Here is a 24,875-nt window from a genome sequence, read left to right as displayed (position 1 = left end):
TGCCCCATAATGCTTTTTTGGGATATTAACTTTCACATAGTGTGTGATATAGCTGTTTGTGAATGTAAAGGTCTGCAAAGTTTCAAAGATCAAAGTGCATGATAAAAGGAGTTATTGTCTTCCAAAAGAAGGAACGATTCTCAACTGCCTGAAATGAGTCGTCAGTAATTCCCGTCTTACTTGCTGCATGAACCTATGTAGGATTGTAACACATTTGCAAAATGCTCTTAATTGGCTGCCCACGAACAACGTCTACTTTGAACCACCTTTAAACACTAGTTGTAGCTTTTCGTTTATGTTGTCGACATGTGGAGAAGACGCTGTTTTCTGTGCTTCTCGAAAGGAAATCCACTTTGCATGCACTTCCAAAAGATGGGGACTCTGGCTTGATTGATACAGTAAAACCGATGCTAATGTTACTGCCATGTAAACTATGAGAAAATTAAAGCGTTCTTTGCACTTTGATGCATGTAATCCTACTGTAGGAGACTTTAAAATAGCATAATAGGGACACTTTTGGTTAAGGTATTGACAGCATCTGGCATGCTGTCAGTTAGTTTAAAGCACTCTCATTTTACTATTCCCACTGGATATTTTTTACTGCTGAGTGTTCTCACCCTGAAGAAGTCTTCTTCTTCCATCATCTCCCCCTCTAGCCCTTCCAGCCCTTCCTCATCCTCCATTGCCATAGCCAGACGCATCTCTGGGGCCAGATCCTGTAGTGTGCGTAACCCAGCCTGGACCACACAAGATGAGAGTCATGTCAAAGACAGGCTGTAATCCAGTGATGCTGCACTAGGCTTGCACAGAATAACAGTGCAAAAAGTATGTAGAATGAGAATATGGAGCTCATACTCAAGGAGGGGAAAAGGCCCAAACTGAGCAAAAATATGCAATTTGCATACATTTATATGGCCAAAAAGTAAGATGAAATTCCAATAGGTTGTGGTGTAAATCAATGAGATCCTTTATAAGCTTATACTGAAAAATGAAAAATGAAAAGTTAAGAAAAGACAACACACACACACACACACACACACACACACACACACACACACACACACACACACACACACACACACACAAACACAAACCTCTCATAATTCATTACCTGGAGAGAGGCTGACTTGTCCTTGCCTTTCTTCTTCCTCTCTTTCTCCTTTCGCTTACGAAACTTTTTAAAGTAGTCCTGAATCAGGAAGCTGGCATAGAACTTTCCTGCAGTCACCTCATTCCCTAAAAACGTAAAGAGATGGATTTTTAAAAAGACAAAAAAATGCAGATCTTCAGTTGTCCGAAGAGGTAACTTTTTTGAGTGGGAAGGGAAGGACTTGTTGGGCATTGATTGAGGTATTTCTGATTCAACACAATGTTAGCGCTAAGCCTCGGAGAACACTGCATGTCCTTCATGGTCTGTTTGTAAGGTCAAACTTGTATATGGTGTTGGTTGTCCACATTAAGCACAGAAAGCCAATAAAAAGATATTATTGTAACATACTCTACCTGCAGGGGGAGGTATAACTTCATCCAGCAGTTTGGGTTTGGTACGTTTCCAAATCTTCTTGATGATAGCTTTCAGCTCCTCGTTCTGCTGGTCAATGGGGCCTGTGTTGAACGGAAAGGTACTGTATTACTGTATTTAGGATAGAAAAAATGCTTCATTTTTGCTGTAGTTTTTGTCAAAAAACAGATTATTTAAATCTATAAGCATCATTTTCCATAGAAAAGTTTAATTTATGGAAGCAATAACAAATGTCCTCACTTGTACATGTCAGAACTGACAGAAGTGTATTAATAGTATGTTAGTGAGTTTGTGTGTGTGTGTGTGTGTGTGTGTGTGTGTGTGTGTGTGTGTGTGTGTGTGTGTGTGTGTGTGTGTGTGTGTGTGTGTGTGTGTGTGTGTGTGTGTGTGTGTGTGTGTGTGTGTGCAGGAGTCCAACCGTCTGTTTTAATCTTGAGTGAAGTTCTGACGAGAGCAAACAGGGTGGCGTTGAAGGACACAGTGCCATCAGGATAGAGAGGCACATTCATAGCAACCAGTCTCTGCCAAAGAGAAAGAGAGAGATGGGCAGAGAGAAACAGAAGGGCTAAGATATGAATGGTTGCCAGGACACTGCTGTGTGGAGCATGTTGAAATGGGCCTGCAAGTGTGTTCTGGGTGGTTGCTTACTGGACCTCACAAGTCTCTGGTATTTTGGTCTCTACATACACCACCGTTTAAATGTTAGGATGCATTGTATTAATCAAAAGTGACAGTAAAGACTTTTATATTGTTACAAAAGATTTCTATTTCAAATAAATGCAGTTTAAACTTTCTATTCATTGAACGAATCCTGAAAAGCAAAATTTATCACGCTTTCCACAAAAATATTAAACAACTGTTTTCAACATTAATAATAATAAATAATAATAATAATAATATGTTGGTAGCACTTATTTTACAGTCTTGTTTGTCATTATTTTAGTAATGACACCTACCCTGAACCTACCCCTAAACCTTAACTGACCCCATGTAGTTACCTTACACTACTGTAGTACTTTTCATGTAAGTGGGTAAGAACACTGTAAGTACATTGAAAGTGCACGTACTGTAAAATAAAGTGCAACCAAAATGTTTCTTGAGCACTAAATCAGCATGATTTCTGAAGGATCATATGACACTGGAGACTGGAGACTTGTGTTCCTCCTAAAATGCAAGTCTACAGGACTTTTCACCCATTTCATTGTCCACCAGTGACTGTATAAATCCAAATGTCCTTACCCTACACGCTACTCGATGTGGACAGAGTTTCCCAAAGCCCAGCGGAGGCTGAATTCTGCGCAACATGGTGACTACATCTAGATGTTTGATCCTTCCCCTGACACAAAGAAATGCAACAGTATTTATTAATTTAATTAACATACTCATTTAAGACTGGGATTTAATTATGCTCTCATAAAAAAAGACATCCAGTTTGTGTGAAATCACTTACGTGGCTTCTGGGTCGTAATCTGACCAGACTCGTTTAAACTCATCGAGGTGATGAGTGCCCAGCACAGTCCAGTCTCTAGTCAGATACTCAAAGTTATCCATGATGACAGCGATGAACAAGTTAATGATCTGAGAAGATGCAGATTAATCACTAAACAAATTTGTTTATTATTTTCAGAGATGGATTTTTAAAAATTATATATTTCCCCAAGAAAATGTGTTCGCTCAAAACTTTTGCATTCTCTCTCAAAACTATTGCATTCCCTGAAAAACTTTGCATTTGCTAGCAAAAACATTGAAAAAACTTCAAAAAGCAACTTCATATTATTTCAAACACTAGCTTTTCCATTTTCCATTAACACAACTTTAGCAAGAGAGTGCAAAACTTTTGCGAGTTAAAGGTGCAGTAAGCGATTTCTGAGAAACACTGTTGATATTTGAAATCAAAAACCAAAAAGCACAAACAGGCAAAAACAGGGAGACAATGTTCTTGTGGATGTTTTATCCCTTACCAGGAAGGCACAGAGTGCAAAGAAACTGATGAAATAGAGGTACGCCAGGTTGCTTCCACAGCTGTACTCCTCCCCTGGCTCAATGTCAGACTCTGGGTCACACCGACGTCCTGGCAGTGCCGCAAGCATGATCTGCTGCCACTGTTCACCCGTTGCACATCTGGGTTTGAAGACATGCAACAAACCTTTACGTGAAACCATTTACTAACCAGATAAAAAAGCAGATCATTATCCAAACTCAAGTCAAAAATCAACCTAAGGCTACTGTACTCTTACCTGAAAAGCAGAAGTACAGCCATGAAAAAGGTTTGGAAATTGTTGTTCCGACTGAGTTCAGTATCGTCGTCAATAGCTATCTTCCCAAATGACTAGAACCACAGCAAAGAGTTTAAACTTCCCAATCTGGAATGTTTCTCAAATGAGGAGAGGGAGAGGAACATATACAAACGTATAAAGATGAACCCACCTGCATTCCAATCACACCATAGATGAAAAAGATCATAGCAATGAGTAGACCGACGTATGGCAGTGCCTGAAGGTAAGCAGAGAGACAGGTAGAAATTATGCAAAAAAGAGAATTGAGAATGAGAGAGTCTAGTGAGCTTGTTTGTTCCCTAAATTTCTCACCTGTAGAGATTTAAGGAAGGTCCAAAGGAGGGTTCGAATGCCTTCACCCTTACTGAGCAGCTTGACTAGTCGCATAACTCGGAAAAGACGGAAGAAAGTGATGGACACTTTGGCGCTCTCCCCATCTTTCTCCTTTTAAAGTGGGAAAAGAGAACGACATACCAAATATTAATGTATAAAGTCCAGTTAACAAAGGTTCTTGATCATGCCAGTGGCACAAAGTGAATTGTTTTGTGAAGCAGTCACAATATAATGCAGGTTATGCTAAGAGACAGGCAGTGAAAACTACATTAGACCTGACAGCAAACAGCCTGTTTGTGAGTAAGGATCAGAAAATGTGGAAAACTGGGAAATGGTCAAGACTAAATTAATTCCAAAGACAATCAAATGATTCAATTAAATTAAACATGTCATTTAAAGATCCTAAAAGCTCAAGAACTCACACTAATAAAAGTCATAAAAGCCTAACATTTAAATAATGAACTACAAAAATATACAAAGCCAATTCAATTTTGATATAGACAATAATATAATGTTAAATATAAATACTATAGTGCAGTTCTAGAACCTTCTATGTGTTGCCACATAAAACAGGACCAAAGTTTCTTTCTGCAAATTTCTATACAATATCAACGTAACAACACCATTGTTTCATGTCGGATTGATCGCATTTACAAAATAAGTGCGCATAAACAACAACACAGTGTTTTATTTACCAGCGGGAAAGTCACATTTTCACTGAGTTGTGGGTGTATTAAAATTATGGAAGCAAAACACCAGCAAATTCTTATTGATGACAATTAATGTTTAATTGCACATTTTGAATGTACAATTTATGTATATATTTTGTGTACTATTGAAAAACAATAGACAAGCTTGCAAAATATGAATACTTATTTAGCTGATTTATAAGGTGATTTATAACTGTGGCATATTCTTACCTCACCATGGCCTCCTCCACCCTGAGCCAGTAACAGGACGTTCCAAAAGCACACAGTGGAGCAGGAAACAGAAGATATGTGACATGATAGAAGTTGATAAGTGAGTGTGTGTCTAAGATAACAAATTCTACAGTACTTTAATCATTGTCACACCAAAAAAATCACATGCATGGGAATCCCTCATAGTTCAGATATAGTTTTAAAATAATACATACACTGAACTCTGCAATCATGATGTCCACCAAACTGCCCACCACTATCAGTGCATCAAAAGAGTTCCAGGCATCTATAAAATAATGCTGTGTAATCCACAACAAAGAGAGCAAGAGGGAGAGAGAGCAAAAAGCACAAATGTAAAGGCACTAACACGTGTTGACGTGTTATCAAACTATTGGAGCAAAGTGAAAAGTGAAGTGACTGAGGAAAGAAAGTGTCCAGCAAGTCTCACATAAGGTCTCAGAGCCAGAAGTTTGATGATCATCTCAATAGTAAACAGCGTAGTGAAGATCATGTTCAGGATGTCCATCACAGAGTTGAAGAGTTTGGACTGCTCATAGTGCTGTGGGGTCACAGTGACATAATCTCATTAGTGGACTAGACTACACATGATTGGCTGAGTTTTTATGCAGAACCTCTCCAAAGGAGCTTTACATTGATATGAGATATATTGTAGGATCAATTAGTTTTTCCAATTCTGAGAATAAAAATATATAGCATTTCAACTTGAAACATGTGTTGGCAGTTGTGATCTAATTGTTAGAGAGCCAGACTAGTAACCCCTCTCTAACCATAAGGCCACAACTGCCAACACATGTGATGTGTTGACTAACATACTAAAGCACATGTAAAGTTCTTGATTATAATTTTAACTGTATTGTGTAATTTAATATTACATTTAAAGTTGCCAGATTGCGGAACCAGTTGCGGGTTCGAGTCTCAATACTGGCAGGAAATGACTGAGGTCTGAAATGACTGCCCTTGAGCAAGGCATAGGCAAACATATCTATCTGTGCGGCCCCGAAGTGGTCCCAAATCAGCTGGACTGCCTGGGGATGAAGTTTCCACTCTCCCGGGGCCACAGGCTGTCGTGAGAGTTCGTCGGCTGCACAATTGAGCAGGCTGGGGAAATAAATGGCACGAAGCGAACCTCAGATGCTTCTGACACAATAGGAGGAGATGGCGGGCGAGTTGCGACATGTAACGGGACCGTAGACCACCTTGATGGTTGATGTACGCAACAGTCGCAGTGTTGTCTGTACGGACCAGTACATGCTTGTTGAGCAGCGGCGTCTTGAGGCGTCTCAGAGCAAGGTGTACTGCTAGCAACTCGAGGCAGTTGATGTGCCAATGCAGTTGGGGGCCCGCCCAGACCCCCGCTACTGCATGGAGGCATCTGTGGAGACCACAGCATACCTGGACACTTGTTCTAGGGGCACTCCGGCCCGGAGAAACGAAGTGTCTGACCACGAGCTGAGGGTTTGGCGGCAGGCCGGGGTGATTGTCACACGGAGCGTGCCGCTCTACCACACTCGTCTCGGGACTTGGCCGTGAAGCCAGTGCTGAAGCAGTCTCATATGAAGCAATCCGAGCGGCGTTACTGCGACTGCAGATGCCATATGCCCCAGGAGCCTCTGAAAAAGTTTCTGTGGGACTTCTGTTCTGCTCTTGACAGTATTCAAGCAGTTCATCCCTGGCCAGACACGATCCTCTGTGAGGCGTGCCGTCTGGTGGACCGAGTCCAGCTCCATACCAAGAAAAGAGATCCTCTGCACGGGGGCGAGTTTGCTCTTTTCCCAGTTGACCCGAAGACCCAACTGACTCGAAAAAATATGCTGGAGCAGCAAGTCCCTGTGCTCGCACAACTGCTCCCGAGACTGAGCTAGTACCAGCCAGTCGTCGAGATAGTTGAGGATACGAACACCACGCTCTCTCATGGGAGCTATGGCTGCCTCCGCGACCTTCGAAAAAACGCGGGGCGACAGGGCCAGCCCGAAGGGTAGGACTTTGTACTGATATGCTCGACCCTCGAACGCAAAGCGCAGGAATGGCCTGTGTCACGGGAGGATGGAGACATGAAAGTACGCGTCCTTCAGGTCAATCGCTGCAAACCAATCTCGGGGACGGATGCATTCGAAAATGCGTTTCTGCATTAGCATCTTGAATGAAAGCTTGCAAAGGGCCCGATTCAAGACTTGCAGGTCCAAGAATGGCCGTAACCCACCACCTTTCTTGGGTACAATTATGTACGGGCTGTAGAAGCCGGTCTTCATATCGACTAGAGGGACCGGCTCTATCGCATCCTTCGCCAGTAAGACTGCGATCTTCGCACGCATGACAGGGGCACGTTCGCTTAACACCGAAATGTAACGAACACCGCTGAACTTGGGTGGACGCCGGCCGAACTGAATCATATAGCCGAGTCTGATGGTGCGGAGGAGACAGCTCCCGGCTCCACGCTGAGGCCTGGGTGTAGGCTGCTGCTGTGGCCTAGCGGCGGTAGGGAGACGCCCTCGGTGACGAGCAGGCGGAGGATCTGCCACCAGCGGACGGTGGTATAAATACCTCTATTTAGATAGCTAAGTAAACGTGTGTGTGTGTGTGTTTGTACCTGTACAGCCAGTGCGAGCGTGTTGAGCAGAATGAGCACAAACATGATGTACTCAAACTGAGAGGAATTGATGATCTTCCAAAATTTGAGTTGAGAAGGGTTTTTGGGTATGTAAATCTTTATTGGCTGAGCTTTCAATGCGTAATACACACATTGTCGCTGTGAGCAAAAGAGACATACCATGAGAGAATCCATTAGACAACAAGAACAACACAAGGAAGGCAAAAAATTTTAATAAATTGAGTAGACTAGACGATCAAGAGAAATATAACTTAGCATCACCAAATTAATATCCAATAAGATGGTCTTGAATCCAGACTTACCTGATTTTTGTTTAGTTCGCAGTTTTTGAACTCAGCCTCTCCTTGTTCACGGAAGGTGATGATGACAAAACCCACAAAGATGTTCATCATGAAGAAGGCGATGATGATGATGTAGATGACGAAGAAGAAGGAAATCTCTACACGGTAGTTATAGATGGGTCCTCTGTTCTCTGCATTAGCATCAATGGCTTTGTACAACAGCCTGCGAAATACCAAAAAATTAAAAAGACAATTAAAGTTTGGAGGATTCAAAATCAATGCTGTTTTGTTAAACGTTTTCCTCACTGTGGCCAGCCCTCAAACGTAGAGACGGTGAATAGTGCAAGCATGCCCATCAGCACATTGTCGAAGTTAAAGTCGCTGTTCTCCCAAACTCTCTCCCTCACCATTGGATGGTTCATATCACCATCTTTGAACACCACAAAAGTGCCCCTGAAAAAAATCCCACACACAAGTCTCAGAAAACTACCCAGTGAGTCATTGTAAGGGCAAATAAAATGAATAATTTATGGCTAAACAACATACTTGCACTCTTCAGGTGTATGTTTTGCCTCATCAGTGCATCTGTAGAACCGGCCCTGCAAGAGGTATTACATTAATATTAACCAAAGTGAATACTGATTTCACTATTGAACATAGGGCTGCTGATTAACATTAACAAGTAGGCTGCACATAATGTCAACCTAAAAGGAAAATTGTTTCAGGAACGAACCAAATTATTACATTTTGATAAAAGACAGACTGACTGAAACTCTTTTCTTAGGAACTAATCAATCAAGCAAAATAACACCAGGAACATGCATTAATGCATGTCCATTTTAATTGTATGTTGGTTTTAAGTACCTTGAAAAGCTGCACACCAATACAAGCGAACATAAACTGGAGGAGAGTGGTGACAATGAGGATGTTGCCAATAGTACGGATGGCCACGAACACACACTGAATCACGCTCTGAAGACAAACGGACAACAATCATTGAAAGTTATGAATTAACATAACTGGAAATAATAAACATCATGGCATTTAGGTCTGCATGATATTGAAAAACACTGACATTTTGATATTCTTTAATCTGCAATACTGCAACATGAAAAAATACAAGAATTTTCACCAAATGACTTGAATAGCTCTATTTGGAATGAATTCATTATTCTAGAATGATTATAGGCGATTTTGTAGGGAAGTAAAAATAATTTATATAAAATAATAAAAAGCGGGAAAATTCTTTTAGTGTGAACTATCCATGGGTGCGTTTCCCAAAAGCATTGTTAGCCAACTATGGTTGCAACTTTTGTCGTTATCAGCATAGTTCAACGAGTCGGTGTTTCCTGAAACATTCGCAAACAGCATGGCAAAGTTTTATGGCTGGAACGACAGTTGTGGTTAGAAGCATAGTTTCTTGTTTGCATGACATGTGGACTCAATAAATCCTTATCTTGAGAAAAATAAGCAAGCTGACATTCAGTACAATCAGTATCTTTTATTTAGAATACATAAAAATGTCATTTACATCTTTTAGTTTGTCAAGAGATTTAAAGAACCGTTTATTAATAGTGTGCATGTGCAAACGTGCTCTACTATGTAAGAACGAGTCTATTATTGAATCTGGAAATAAACCAAATAACTGAGAAAAATATTAGATAGTCCTCAGATGCCATGTCCTTAATTTATAGCAAAACATCTAGCATTAATTCGATCTCAAAAAGATTCATTAAAAGAAGTTATTACTCCACCACCTGCATGACATCATTAACCAACGTGGTTGAACTACCATTTTGCGAAAATACGGTTTTGGCAAACCGTCGTGACTAGCTAGTTGATTTCTTCAACGATACAATGTACTATGGTAGTAAAGCAGCGAGTTACGTCGTTGTACGGATATAACGCATATACTGTAATTAATTCAAGATTTTAAAGGGTTAGTTCACCCAAAAAATGAAAATTATGTCATTAATGACTCACCCTCATGTCGTCCCAAGCCCGTAAGACCTCCGTTCATCTTCGGAACACAGTTTAAGATATTTTAGATTTAGTCCGAGAGCTTTCTGTCCCTCCATTGAAAATGTATACACGGTATACTGTCCTTCTCCAGAAAGGAAATAAAGACATCATCAAAGTAGTCCATGTGACATCAGTGGGTTAGTTAGAATGTTTTGAAGCAATGAAAATACATTTTGGTCCAAAAATAACAAAAACTATGACTTTATTCAGCATTGTATTCTCTTCTGGTTCTGTTGTCAATCCGCGTTCAGTGACGCTGCTGACGTAAGACGCTGCTGACGAGTAATCTGGAGCGCCCGAGCTTCGTTTACAGTCTGAGGGAGACGCACGCTGTAAACAAAACAATCTTCGCAAATATGTCTAAGGATTTCGACACAGAGGAAGACTTGCATTTTTTTGCCCAGCCATATTTATTTGAACCCGAATACACGGACACACCAGATAACACGTCAGCAGCGTCTTACGTCATCAGCGTCACTGCGGACTCGTGAACGCGGATTGACAACAGAACCGGAAGAGAATACAATGCTGAATAAAGTCGTAGGTTTTGTTATTTTTGGACCAAAATGTATTTTCGATGCTTCAAAACATTCTAACTAACCCACTGATGTCACATGGACTACTTTGATGATGTCTTTATTTCCTTTCTGGACAAGGACAGTATACCGTGTATACATTTTCAATGGAGGGACAGAAAACTCGGACTAAATCTAAAATATCTTAAACTGTGTCTTACGGGCTTGGAACGACATGAGGGTGAGTCATTAATGACATAATTTTCATTTTTGGGTGAACTAACCCTTTAAGTACAACATAATTCGAGAATTTATTCTGATTCAAGGGGAATCAGAATGCCAAATGCTGACTGGGCGAGAGGAGGAGCTGGGGATGGAGGAGGGTAATTAGCTCCTGAGAAACGCGGTAGCTGCTGATAATACTGAAGGACCTTATATACTGTATGTATACAGTGATAGGCGTCGTAATCCTATAGGTAGACGTGGATCAGCTGAGAGTCAGCTGATGCGAGCTTGACTAACGCTACCTGCCAGAACTGACGCTATGCTTGATTAATATAAATTACAATAAATCAAACCTCTTTCAGTAACAATAAATTAAAAAGAGTTCTCATTTTTTAAATTATTGTTATGATTTTTATTGTGATTATTACTTAATAACAATATTATACAAAATAGGAAAAATATATTGTTATACTGCTATTATACTATATTTTGAAGTACAACTGTAAAATTACAACACTGATATTTACATCTTAATTTCTTCATTTTTTAAATGTTAACCCATCAGGATTTTGTTTTGAATAAATGCGCAGTATTTCAGAGATATGCGCAGTATTTCAGAGATATGCACAGCACTGTGTTTATTTACATGCGTGCAGCTTATGATATAGTGTATCTGCATCTCAGAGCAGCACGTTAACATTGAGAAACATTGTAAAATTGTACCTTGAGTCCCTTTGCCCTGTTGATAGCTCGAAGAGGCCTGAGCACTCGCAATACTCTGAGAATCTTCACCACTGAAATGGCACTCGAACTAAGTGCAGAAATGAATAAGTGCAGGAATGAAAAAGTGCAGGAATGAATGAATGCATGAAAGAAGGAAAGAAGGAAAGAAGGAAAGAAAGAAAGAAAGAAAGAAAGAAAGAAAGAAAGAAAGAAAGAAAGAAAGAAAGAAAGAAAGAAAGAAAGAAAGAAAGAAAGAAAGAAAGAAAGAAAGAAAGAAAGAAAGAAAGAAAGAAAGAAAAGAAAAGAAAAGAAAACTTACTGCAAGAAGAAAGAGATGAGGGACACACTGACGACCAGAAGGTCAAGAAGGTTAAAGGCGTTTCTGCAGAAGGACCCTTGATGAAGGAAAGCTCCATACACAGTCATCTGAGCAACACACAGTCACACATTGTCATTAATGTATACACACCAAAATGAAGGTTCACCAGAATGTTTAAACTCAATGATCAATGATTTTGCACATGGCCAATCATTTGTCAGAGCTCAAAACCACAGTGTGCCACAGACAGTCCTGGGTAGTAACTGATAACATGTAATCTGGATCAGATTGCAAAAATAAAGTAATTGTAATTGGATTATATAACGTTTTAAAATTCTCATAATCAGACTACAGTTCTTTTTTTTTTTTTGATAACATGATTACATGTTCAATGATTCTCCCCAAATCTTCTTTTTTATCTTTTCAAATTTCCTTTTAAAAAAAGCCTATTACTTATATATGTTCGTAAAGTCTTCTCGATTTGTGGAATTGCACACACCAGCCACTGACTAGTCAAGTGAGAGGCAATAGCACTTGACCACTAAATTAACAGAAATCATTTCAATTTTAAGGAGTGTTTTCTCAATATTGCATATCCAATCAACTGCTGATGAACACATTTGAATTATTATTCGAATTAACACAACCATTTATTACTATGTCCATAGATTTGTCTTTCAAACACATTAAAATGCACAAATTTATCTAATTTCATATTTACATGTAATGCAGTTATTCCAAAACGTTTTAGTTAGCTAAACCTCTTTTGAACTAATATATAATATTAATAATTAGGTCAATAATTTAACAACACATTCGCATATTCACGGTTCTTTAATGTCAATTAATGGCCAAAACATGCAGGTACACAACTAAAAATATTTGATCTTTTTTAGCATGTGTTGATTAGTTTCTATTTGTATTCATTTGACATTTTTATGATTTAATTAATTATTAGTTTTTCAAGAACTCACTAACCCCCTGCAGTTAAATGTAATGCCCTTCGTATTGTGGAATATATTTTCTTTCTCATTATATTTTTATATCAATATGGTATAAATAAAATTGTCCAATTCAAATCAATATGATGAATGAGTTGGGTCAAAAGCAATCTAAAAGTAATGAAGTCTGAAAGAAGTCCGAATACATTACCTAATTTTGTGTAATGTAACAGATTACGTAACTAACTGCAATTTTCATAGTGTAATTTGCAATCTGTAACTGACTACAATTTGTAAATAAACCCAGCACTGGCTACAAATGTATCCCACTACTAGACATATAGAATAGATCAAAATCGGTTTGGAGCAAGAGAGATTTTAACTGTGCACGGGATTATCAATAGTTTACCTTCAACATGATCTCAATAGTGAAGACGGTGGTAAAGACATAATCAGCATAGCCCAGCATCTATCATATGACATAAAGAAAGCAATCAAGAGTACAGTCATTGTCTTTGGTACCAGGGTCAACCTCATGAGTCTAGGTCATATTTCACCTCAAAAAAAATAAAAATAATAATTTGCATATACACTGCTTTTTTGCTTGCTTAGTTGGGGACACTTAATATTCAGCACAATTATTAACTTGACTGCACTGACACTATTGGATGAGAGCTGAACTGAGCTGGATGATAACATCACTGTTTTCTCCAGAGCTGCTTTATAGCTGAATAGAACTCATTTCATAACTGATGAACTTTAAACAGTAATTGAACCGAACTGAATCAACACCGAATTGATTTCAACAGAAAAATTACTATTTACTATTGTCTTTAGAGCTGATTTACTGCATATGATAACAACTAAATTTATTCAAGTCGAAAATATGTTTTGCCAAAACTGAACCAACCGTAATACATTCATTTATTAAAGATTTCAACTTTTTACAGTGTAGAAAAAAATAATTTAAGGACCATTAATGAATATATATATACACTACCGTTCAAAAGTTTGGGGTCGGTACGATTTTAAATACTTTTAAAAGAATTCTCTTCTGCTAACCATGGCTGCGCTTATTTGATTACATCAAAAATCAGTTATAGTATTAAATATTTTTCCTGTGTAAATCAGCTGTTTTCTGTGTGAATATATAGTAAAGTGTAATTTATTCCTGTGATCAAAGCTGAATTTTCAGCATCACCAGTGTCAGTGTCTTCAGTGTCAAATGATCCTTCACAAACAGGGGCGGACTGGCCATCTGTGTGATCTGGAGTATCACAGAACGGCCGGTACTCCAGGACGGCCGGCGGGCCGGCCCACCACCCGCCGCCACACACGCAGTCATCACCTGTTTTTTCCCCCCACTAATCTGTTTCACACTCCAGTACTGTAGGTGGCAGCAATGCACCTTTAAGTTGGATGCCAGCGCCGAGCATTATCAGCTCGGCCCAAAAAAACTGCGATCGCGGCCGAAGCAGCTGTGCGGACTGAACTCGATCATGCGAACATTATTACACAGAGTTGCGCGATCCACTGAGAAGCATTTCAATTCAGTGCAGAATTCTCTATCTCTATTATAAACCCACAGATGGCTGTGATTTAAGCTAGTTAAAAGCCAGATTAAACAGCACTGATATTCTCAACATCTTGACGCAAAAAACAGGTGAAACATTGTTCCAAGAACAAACCAGTTAGAAGACATTTCACTCCACAACTTATGAATTAACTGTAACTTAGTAAAACAAATTTTTTGGCAGGAATGTGCCTGTATTCATATTAAAAATGCTGTTATATTAATAGTCATGTAGGCCTATAAGTGTAGGCTAATAAATGTAATGCAGTAATGTTTTTGTTTAGAAGTTATGGCAGTTTATTTATTTATTTTGCATTAAATATTTATACTAAATGTTTATGCTACAATAGGTTTTTAGAGAATAATATATATATATATATTACAATTTTTTCAGGAATTGTTGAACCAGAATATAAAGATATTTTATTATTTCGCATATGATGGTGAAAAGTAAAAAAGTAAAAGTTAAAAGTAAAGGTAAAGGTAAAAAAAACACCACCATGTTATACAAGGGCGAAATTGTCAATCACACATTGGGGGGGACAGCTGTGGAACTTTTTGTGTTGGCGCATGCACACATTTTTTTAATCAAAATAAAATTAAAAGTCAGAGTCCGAATGTTTGTAATTGTATAACACAACAAGGAATTTTATTACATCTGATCGTCAAACCAACGTATAGCCTACTCACAATGATTACAGCATCGGCATCAATTACAGGCCTGAATTGACAACAAAGCGGTCAGTGATCTCTCTCTCTTATATTCTTCTATAAACATATAGTGGCTATAAACATTTTGATTAAATTACGGTTACAGGATAACAGGATATTTACCATTCATAGATAGCCTATGTGCCAAATGTCTGTCAATTTCCGCGCTCCTCCTAACTCTTTTTCTGTTTGGTTTTTCCTAACTCATTGACGATGCACTAGGGATAGGAAAACATGACATGGATTTCAGGAGAAATAGGTTTTGCTAAATGTATAGTGTAAGGAAGTCCGAATGGATTTGGGAAATGGACCGGCCGGGATTTTATATTTTCGGAGCTGGGAAGAAAGACGTAGGCTATTTGCAATCACATCTGGCCCTGCCCGCATAATCATACAAGCCGCGTTTCCATAAGGCTACTCTTCAAATTGCGCCAATTGAAATTGCGTAGCCTAATGAAAATGCGCACAATGGAAACACGTCCATTTCGCAAAAACTCCCGTTTATCCCAATAAAGTTTTTACGCTTGCATGAGGAGGCTTTTCAGGCAATTTGAAAAAGGAATATTTCGCAAAACTGCAATGGAAACGGGTTTTGCGCATTTACAGTCAGCTGACTTAGAATACGCGGTGTGATTTGGGTCCGTGTCCGCAAATAATAATAATAATTATCATCATTATTATAACATTTATTATATGTAGAAGACGCTTTTATCCAAAAAAGGAACAAAGCAATTCGTCACATTTCATTCATAATACAGGTTGGACAATAATAATAGGGCTAAGATTATCACAAATAAACACAAGATTTTGACGCATATCCAAGTGTGTGTGCGGACTGGGTGTGGAGCGCGCACTGGATGGCACGGAGGCGTGGGCGCGAACACTTGCATTTTCATATCAACAGTCGAAACAACTTAAAATACTCTATCATTTCTGGTCATACAGAATATAATAATACATTATTTGCAACTACTTTTATTTGCGTAATCTCACAATAACAAGAAAACGATGTGCTTTTGTAAAATAAAATAAAACAATCAGGCGCGCTTTCATGATCTCCGTGAACTGAAGCGCGAGAACTGATAGGCTAGCCTTTGTAGACTGAAGCTTTAAATGTCCACTTTAAAAGGAACAAATTCGAATCGAAAGCTAATACCTTCTGATTATGTAATCCGTATGAAAGGTGCATTTCTCTCTAAAGGTGCATCTGGAGATGGAGATATGTTTTTAGCCGACACTGATTTAGGAAAACAATAGTTTATTAATAAACAATTAAAATGCCTCGTTATTTTTTCAGACACATTTATTATAGCCTAACTCAACTATACATCCCCTTTCTGTAGGCTGTGGTTATGGCTCTTCTCATTCAGCACTGCGGTAAAAATATAATTTCCAGGTTCTAATTTGGCCTTAGAAAACCAGTAAAATCTACATTTTTTTCTCCATATTAATTTGTGAATATTTTAAATGTTTAATAAAGGGGCAACAAGTAATAAACAAATATCTGAAAATTCGTCTCTCTCTCTCTCTCTCTCTCTCTCTCTCTCTCTCTCTCTCTCTCTCTCTCTCTCTCTCTCTCTCTCTCTCTCTCTCTCTCTCTCTCATATATATATATATTATTTTTTTATTTTTTTGTGCAGCATTTGGTGTAGGCCTACAGGTCAAACTAAAATGTTGGTGTTCACCTTTGCGTTTTAAAAATACAACAACCGTTCATTTTTCGTTTTGCAATTAGGCCTACGGGTTAAATAAGAAAAATGAATGCAAGTACACTGACCGTTTGGACATAATACGAGACAGAGTTCTTTATTGAATTCATAAAATAAACAATAATTACAGGAGTAGTCTACTGGACTCTAAACCCACTGATCTATATAATGACATTAATAAAGTCATTCTATATTGATCAGTGTCTAAACCTCAAAGAAATGCCACAATCAAGACATCGGAGCAGAAATGAGGGAGAAACACCCAGGAACTCCGTGTCTTTCCCTGCCATTAACGCTTGGATAACCCGCCACGTCTCCTTCCATTAATAATAATAATGTCTATGCGGTGGCTGTGATATAGGCTATAAACCTACCAACGTCCGTTGCCATGATTTTTGGAATGACTGATCGCGAGAGGAAAAAAAGACGTTTTAGTCGCATAACATCGGTTAATGGAACGCCGTCATTTCGCAATAGTTTTTTATCGACATTTAGAAAATATCGCAAAAGTTTTGCGCAAATCTGTAATGGAAACGCGCCCCAAATATGATCAAATATTGGGGGGGACAAATTGCCCTTCGTTGAATATTGGGGGGGACGTGTCCCCCTGTCCCCCCATAGGATTACGCCTATGATGTTATATGTATAATAAATATTTTTGAGTATAGCCCTTCTAGATTATTTTATCCCTTTAGCCCTCGCACACAAAAAGGTTGGAGACCCCTGGTATATAGTAACTATATGTTTTATAATTACAAGTTTGTGTAATTAGGGTTTCTGTAGCCAGTGACATTTCATTATTTGTATTTTATTTTCAATGCAGATGTAATGGCATTGTACATTTTTTTGTTTTTATTTGAAGACTGAGGCTTCATTAATAAACAAAACCCCAATTGTCATCATTGTTTTTGAGATATTACTTGCTGTGAATACCTTGTCTGATATAGGTTACAGTATTGTGGCATAGTATCAGGACATCCTAGTGGCTAGGGGTGAATGGCTGGATGATGGGCCTATTTGGGAGAAAGTCCAGGGCTGTTTTTTAGCCCCAGTCCGTCCCTGTTCACAAATCAGTATAATATGAGGATTTGATGCTCAAGAAACATTTATTATTATTATCAATGTTGAAACAGTTGTTGGTCTGTCAGTTGTACAGTTTTTTTTTTTTTTTTTTAGGATTCTTTGATGAATAGGAAGTTCAAAAGACTTTTGTAATATTATAAATGTCTTTACTGTCACTTTCGATCAAATTAATTATTCCTTGATAAATAAAAGTATTGATTTCTTTCCTCCAAAAAATAAAAATAAAATTCTCACTGACCCCAAACTTTTGAACGGTAGTGTATATATATATATATATATATATATATATATATATATATATATTCATATTTAAAAGTAAAATTGTAAACATACATATGATAGTACTTGCAGTACTGAATTTATTTTATGTTGATTTTAAGAAAAAAAAAAGCATTGTATTACAGTTATAAAAATGAAGTTATTTTGTATTAAAGTAATACATGGGAATAATAAATGTTACAAACAATGTCACAATGTAAATAAAAATCCCTTTTTATGTATAACATTGGCTGTGGGTGAAATATGAAAGTCTTCAAGGGATTTAGCCATTTTATTAATCTCTATTGGGCACAAGGGATGGTGTTTGGGAATCATGGGTACCACAGTGCACTTGGGAAATGCCATCTAGCAGGGACATGAGATCTATTACTATTTTAAGACTATCAAATGCTAATTTGCAGGGCCAGTTAGTGAGCCTGACGATTTCGTATTTTTAAAATGGTATACAGTATTAATAATTTGCCTCACTTTGGGAATGTGAACAATGGAAAAAAAGTTAAAGATCTGGACACAGACTGGCCCTCAAGCGTTCTGGGTCTTATCCTCTATTCTAGACACTAGAACTTACAACGTTCCTGACAGAATGAGTTTTGATTGGGTCTTCAGCGGCCAATGAAAAACTACTCAGTATGATGAAGACAAGGATGATGTTGGTGAAGTAATGATGATGAATGAGGTTGTGGCAGGCAACTCTGAGACTAAGTGAACATTGGCAAGGTTAATTTCAGGTCGGAGATCAGAAAAATTATAATTATTAGCAACCATCATTTGTGCTATTTAAAAAAAAAATGTTAACATACCAGTTTTTCTTTCCAAGGATGAAAAAGGAACTTCCATCAGGAATAGGTACAATTTTCTCCTTGGGTTGAAAACTTTCGACTTTCATGGGAGTGCCTATACCTTTGGAGAAAATTAAGATATAAAACAATGTCATGAAATAAGTTCAAATACATTTATAATCAATGTGACTAGAAAGTTTTGGACTGGACAGTATTTACCCTCAAGCCCTTCAATTGCTCTAAACTCCTCATTTTCTTCCCAATCGTCCATTTCATTCTGAACAAGGAAAAAAAAATGAAGAAAAAGATGACAAGAGAATGATCATAGAAACTTGCTTAATAAATGCTTTGATAAAATGCACAATTAATCACTGCACATTATATAAAGTCATATTTTATATTTATCAAAATGTGATAACTTTGATATAATAATACTTTGATAAAATTGATCAAAATGTGATAACTAACCCACTGAAAAAAAAAACATCAATATCAACCAATAATATCTTAGCCTGTTTTTCACAACCCAATTAAATAATGATGGGTAAAAAATTAAAATTCTAACCCCACCCCACTTTATCACCTGCTGATTATACTCAGAAATTCTAAATCACATTACAGAAGTTCAATGTGTCTCGAGTGCCTTTAAAAGAGAATGTGAGAGAGCGGGGTTCTTACACCAGCGTCTTCCTCTCTTTCTTCATCATCTTCCCATTCCTCATCCTCTTCTTTTTTCTCTCTATAAAACAGAACAACCGAATTTGAGTTCTATGCCTATGAGTGCACAACAATAACAATATGTGAGTGTTGCCTACTCTTTTTGCTTTTTGCCACCATCTCCGGCTAAGTTGTCCACAGCGATAGCCAAGAAGACATTCAGCAAGATGTCTGGTTGACAAAGTAAGTCAAGGACCAGAAACAAGACTCCAGATATAAGAATAGCCATATGGACAGGCTAATGGATATGAAAATATGGAGCTTATAAATAGAATGCACTTTGATATATCGAAAGGATACAGTTACCACAGACGAAAAGAATGACAAAGTAAATACAGACAATCATATTGGGAAACACTGGTCCACCATACGCCATGATGCCATCATACATGACAGAATTCCAGTCCTCGCCTGTTAGGATCTATATAAGAAAGAGTTCTTAGTCTACACCTCCCAGTTCTGTACACATGTGTATGTGAATGTAAAATATCATTTACTCACCCTTTCCAAACCTGTATGACATTCTTTTGTCTGCTGAACACAAAAGATGATATTTTGAAGAATGTCAGTAACCAAACACTTGATGGGCTTCATTGACTTCCATAGGTTTTTTTTTTTTTTTTTCATACTATGGAACTCAATGGGCACCAGAAACTGTTTGGTTACTGACAATCTTCAAAATATCTTCTTTTGTGTTCAATAGAACAATAAAAAATTATACAGGTTTGGAACAATTTGAGGGCGAGTAAATGATCACAGAATTGAAATTTTTGGGTGAAGTATCCCTTTAAGATGTACTGTAAAGAACCACCTTAAAGCTATTGCTAATAAAACAATCATTGTTTTGGGAGTAGGATGACAAAAACATTTTTTAAAGGGGTCAAGCAACTTTATTCTATTTGAAGATATACATAGGCCCATATTCCCTTGTGAAAAAGAAGAGTCCTTAAAGTCACCCTGAAATCAAAATGACCAATTCTTATTTTTTATGGAATATTGAATTTTTTAAAATATACTGTATATATTTTTTTTCTGTGAACATCATTGGTTTTTTTATTATTCATGTGCCCTCTTAATATTTAATCAAAGTAACTTTCCCTCCCTCTTGCAGCGACATCTCTTCTCTTCTCTGCTGAGGTGTTTACTGGCAATGAGGGCAGGACATTCTATCACTTTGTAATCGACCTCTGTTTATTACTTTTCAGCCCTTGGTATGTGTATTGTGTATTGTGCTTTGTTATTGTTTTTTTATTTGGTTCTGTTCCTTAAACTTGTCTTTGTAAAGCGACATTGGCTGTTGGAAAGGTGCTATATAAATAAAAATTATTATTATTATTACTCACGTGAAATCGCAGCAATAGCAAGCTACAATGATCCAATCAATTCCCAAAGGACAAAATCAAGTTCCACCCAACATTTTTTCTCGTTTGAGAAGCTGTCACAATAGGGAAGAAAAGACTTCCCAATACATTTTAATTTAAATTGCAATTAACATGCAATTAATGCTCAAACAATTCCATTCATACCACACTTAGTGTCACACCTAAGTATATTTTTCAATAATAAGTACTCATTTTAAAAGTATGCTAAAGTGTACTTCTTTTTAACAAGGGATACCTTTATTTTTCACAGCTTTTAGTCAGTTTAGGTGATCATTAGTGTTGTACTTGACCTCACAGGCTGCATAAATACGACATTTGCAAACACTGTCCAAAAAAAAAAAAAAAGTGCAAAGTTTAGCTTAGTAACCTGGAAACAGGTGAGCAGGGCAGATGGAAAAGTGTCAAAGGTGCTTCTTTTCATTTGAGTTTCATCAAAGTTGAACTTTCCACCAAAGAGCTGCATGCCCAGGAGAGCGAAGATGATGAGGAAGAGGAAGAGCAGCAGCAGAAGGGAGCAAATGGCTTTCATTGAATTCAGCAAAGAGCCCACCAGGTCTGAGAGGGCAGCCCAGTGTCTAAAGAGAGACATTCAGCATGTTCAATGAATCTTGAAAATCAGCATGACTCTTATTGAAGACTATACAAAGACAATGTGCTCCTTTTACTTATGAATGGGAGAAACTCCAAAGCGCAATATGGCGGAATACGTCCCGCCTTCTAAATAAAAGCTAATCGCTGATTGGTAAAAACATTGTCACTGCAGCTGCTGAAGCTCAGTTTCAAGCTCAGTTTCAGTTTCTTCTTAGGACTACACATGCACATTGGCTGATCTAGCCTGAAAACACCATTTTTGGGACAGTGCGTGTCAGATTTTGTTGCTGATTTGAAATTTGTTATTTAATTGTGAGCTCGGCAAGAAGTTTTTGAGATTTCAGGATTCCCCCATTCAAATAGATTAGTCTTTCATGCCCAAAATAGCTTCCCGGAAACGTTGCAAATATGGCCGCAGAGTGAACAGATTTCCAGTAACACTTTACAATAAGGTTCATTAGTTAACATTAGTTAATGTATTAACTAAAACGAACTAACAATGAGCAATACATTTTTTACAGTATTTATTAATCTTTGTTAATGTTAGTTACTAAAAATCCAGCTGTTCATTGTTCATGTTAGCTCTTATTGAGTCTTATTGATTATTTTAATAATCAGAGTTTGCTTTATTTTCTCAAATCTAAAATGAATTACAGGGTTATTATATTGTTATTATATACATAAAAAAACACTAATAAAAATGACACAAACACACAACAAAATGACTAAAAATAAAAATAAAATGAAAATATAAAAAATATAAACTAATTCAAAATAGTAATAAATACTATAACAGTATCTAAAAGACTTAAACTGACACTGTTGCCCTCATAACTCATTTGAATTCAAATGATACAGCCAAGTCATTAATACTACACTGTTTCACATTGAATGTCAAAGAGCTGGACACACTTATGAGCTAAATCACCTTGTGACTTTGAAGATACGGATCAGACGGACGCAGCGCAGCACAGAGATTCCGATGGGCGGGATTACTTCCATCTCCACCAGCACCGTCTCCAGGATTCCACCACACACCACGAAACAATCAAAACGATTAAACAGTGCCATGAAGTAGATCTGAAAGCCGAAGCTGTAGAGTTTCATCAGCATCTCCAGTGTAAACAGAGCCAGAAGGATCTTATTTGCTCGTTCTGGGAAATTAAAGAGACCGTATTTAAGACAGGGTCAAATCATCTCATTAAAGGCATACTTTGGCAACACTTCAGTTATACAAACCCTGTATATCAGTGAGCCACTTGGGCTGGCCGTAGTGTTCAGAGGCGCTGGCGGCAGTGTTGAGGAACACCAGCAGTAGCACCAGCCAGTAGAAATTGGTGGATTTGACAGCCACGCGGCAATTCTTCCTAATGACCACATTCAAGTGGTACAGCTGCTCACTGAGAAAGAGAAGATTCAGTAGCAAACATAAGTAGAGATTAAATCTGAAACTTTAAAAAAAAAGATGTAAAATATGTCACTTTAAAATTATTCCTTAGAAAGGTACAATTGGGCTTCTGGTAAACGTTTCTCAACAAATAAACACTTACCAAAAACTTATAGCCATCAGTCGTGCCCTATAGAAAAATAAAAGAGCTTAGGTTAATGAAATCTCTGGTATTTAATCATTTATTATATATGAAACAACAATATTAATGTTGTACTTACATTATAGATGAACAGAAACCACTGTCATCATCCAAGAATGCTTCAAACTCAGAGTCTGAATCTGATTCTGTATAAAAGAAAAAGGACTGAATGTGTGCTTCAAAAATGATAAGGGTCAAGATAAAATGTCTTAATTTATCTTAATACACGCAAATCTGAATGAAAACTTCAGTATACCTCCATCTTCACTGTGTTTGTACCAGCCATATTTCTTCATCATTTTTTTCTTAGCCACCACAGCACCTGCCATTTACACCACACAAAAAAGAAAAGTTCTTCATTGACTGAAAAACAAACACTACACTGCTTCTTAACACGTTTTAGTACTTTTTAAGTACACATTTAAAAACGTTTAACAGAAATGACATTAGAGTACATTTTAGTTTACCAAAATTGCTTGCCATTACATATAATTACCAGATTTTAATAGAAGTTAATTTATGTCCTACTTAAGCGGGTCCAAAAAAACACTCTAAAGTTACACTGGATATAAATATGAACTATAAATCATTTTCATTTAATTGCAATTAACATGCAATTAAGTGCCTACTGTATATTTTTCCAGTGTGATCATAATGTGAAAGGAACGCTAAATAAAGCTTATATTACGTTTATTTCCATCCTCATCCATGTCCTCTGCTTCAATGAGCCAGTCCATGTAGCCGATCATGTCCTCCTCCATCTGTTGTTTCTCCTGGGCCATCTGCAGTTCACCACGACACACAGCCTTCTCTCTCTCTTTAGAGAACTCACTGTGATGTGCAAGAGACACATGCAATGTAAACCTTCACAAGATGCCCAACAAATGTCATCACAAGACCTCCATATCTTTACAGTATGTATCTGCCCATATAATTTAATTTGCAATGGGGAGCAGAGCTGAAGGTATAACACTAAATCGTTATTTTCAAAACTATTTACCATACTAGTATTATAAACACACATATATGATTTAAAAGGCTTATAAGGGACCAGGGCTTGAGTCACTCACCCGCTCAAAACACCCAACACGAGATTGAGGACAAAGAAAGACCCAAAAATGACCAGAGACACAAAATAAACCCAAGGCAGCTCAAACCCGATGGAATCATTCATCTGAGTGAAACATTACAGACGAGAGAGAAAAAAAAAACAGAGGTTATTTAAAGTTGCTCATGAGCTGTCAAGTGTTTTTTGAGTGACATAGATTGGATATAACTTTAAACAGACAAGGTAGCACTTTATTTTACATTTCTTTTCCCCATGTACTTACTATGTACTTCTTATAGTAATTACAATAACTGGGTAATAACTTACCTGAACCTACCCCTAAACCTAACCTTTACTTTCTTGGGTATGTACACTGTAAAGTACACGTAAGTACGCGTGCTGTAAAATAAAGTGCAACCAGGTTAGTAAGTGATTATATCCCGTGTCCTTATTGTTAAACAAAACTATAACATTAGTCATATGTTAACATATATGTATATAAGTCTTGAGGCTATAAACAGTTTGCTTTTAATTAAAAAACTGAGAGAGGAGTTGAAATTATTTTCTGTAGTAAATATTTACAGATTTTGCATTATTGAGCTGTTTTTTAAATTGTTTAAATTTTAAAACCTAACCCTATTTTCATTAACATTCCAATAAAGTATGCTGTTCGTGTAAAATGAGTAACTTTAGCTAAATAAAAAGATA

The 24,875-nt window shown here is 37.4% G+C and overlaps 1 protein-coding gene across 1 annotated transcript in view; it reads right to left on the bottom strand.

Annotated features, from left to right (window-relative positions):
• The window catches only part of cacna1fa (calcium channel, voltage-dependent, L type, alpha 1F subunit a), a 49,218-nt gene that overhangs the window by 13,961 nt on the left and 10,382 nt on the right, over window positions 1-24,875 (bottom strand). Inside the window, exons 6-39 of the mRNA XM_056246703.1 lie at window positions 24,190-24,293; window positions 23,808-23,950; window positions 23,376-23,441; window positions 23,199-23,265; window positions 23,081-23,107; window positions 22,770-22,930; window positions 22,459-22,684; window positions 21,307-21,514; window positions 19,858-19,978; window positions 19,656-19,728; window positions 19,519-19,579; window positions 19,060-19,117; window positions 18,862-18,961; window positions 18,630-18,759; window positions 13,116-13,175; window positions 11,766-11,872; window positions 11,447-11,534; window positions 8,508-8,560; window positions 8,268-8,414; window positions 7,983-8,184; window positions 7,660-7,818; window positions 5,500-5,610; window positions 5,267-5,350; window positions 5,052-5,072; window positions 4,111-4,242; window positions 3,950-4,015; window positions 3,760-3,851; window positions 3,484-3,643; window positions 2,973-3,100; window positions 2,762-2,858; window positions 1,941-2,043; window positions 1,504-1,605; window positions 1,112-1,236; window positions 618-737 (exon numbers count right to left, since the gene is read on the bottom strand). Of these exons, the coding sequence (XP_056102678.1) occupies window positions 618-737; window positions 1,112-1,236; window positions 1,504-1,605; window positions 1,941-2,043; window positions 2,762-2,858; window positions 2,973-3,100; window positions 3,484-3,643; window positions 3,760-3,851; window positions 3,950-4,015; window positions 4,111-4,242; window positions 5,052-5,072; window positions 5,267-5,350; window positions 5,500-5,610; window positions 7,660-7,818; window positions 7,983-8,184; window positions 8,268-8,414; window positions 8,508-8,560; window positions 11,447-11,534; window positions 11,766-11,872; window positions 13,116-13,175; window positions 18,630-18,759; window positions 18,862-18,961; window positions 19,060-19,117; window positions 19,519-19,579; window positions 19,656-19,728; window positions 19,858-19,978; window positions 21,307-21,514; window positions 22,459-22,684; window positions 22,770-22,930; window positions 23,081-23,107; window positions 23,199-23,265; window positions 23,376-23,441; window positions 23,808-23,950; window positions 24,190-24,293 (3,702 nt within the window). The remainder of the gene's footprint in view (window positions 1-617; window positions 738-1,111; window positions 1,237-1,503; window positions 1,606-1,940; window positions 2,044-2,761; window positions 2,859-2,972; window positions 3,101-3,483; window positions 3,644-3,759; window positions 3,852-3,949; window positions 4,016-4,110; window positions 4,243-5,051; window positions 5,073-5,266; window positions 5,351-5,499; window positions 5,611-7,659; window positions 7,819-7,982; window positions 8,185-8,267; window positions 8,415-8,507; window positions 8,561-11,446; window positions 11,535-11,765; window positions 11,873-13,115; window positions 13,176-18,629; window positions 18,760-18,861; window positions 18,962-19,059; window positions 19,118-19,518; window positions 19,580-19,655; window positions 19,729-19,857; window positions 19,979-21,306; window positions 21,515-22,458; window positions 22,685-22,769; window positions 22,931-23,080; window positions 23,108-23,198; window positions 23,266-23,375; window positions 23,442-23,807; window positions 23,951-24,189; window positions 24,294-24,875) is intronic.

The sequence above is a fragment of the Rhinichthys klamathensis genome, unplaced genomic scaffold (assembly GCF_029890125.1).
Source record: "Rhinichthys klamathensis goyatoka isolate OS25496 unplaced genomic scaffold, OSU_Roscu_1.1 h1tg000040l_1, whole genome shotgun sequence".
NCBI lineage: Eukaryota > Metazoa > Chordata > Actinopteri > Cypriniformes > Leuciscidae > Rhinichthys > Rhinichthys klamathensis.
Note: the sequence above shows the minus strand (reverse complement) of the source record. Positions and strands in the feature narration are given on the sequence as shown.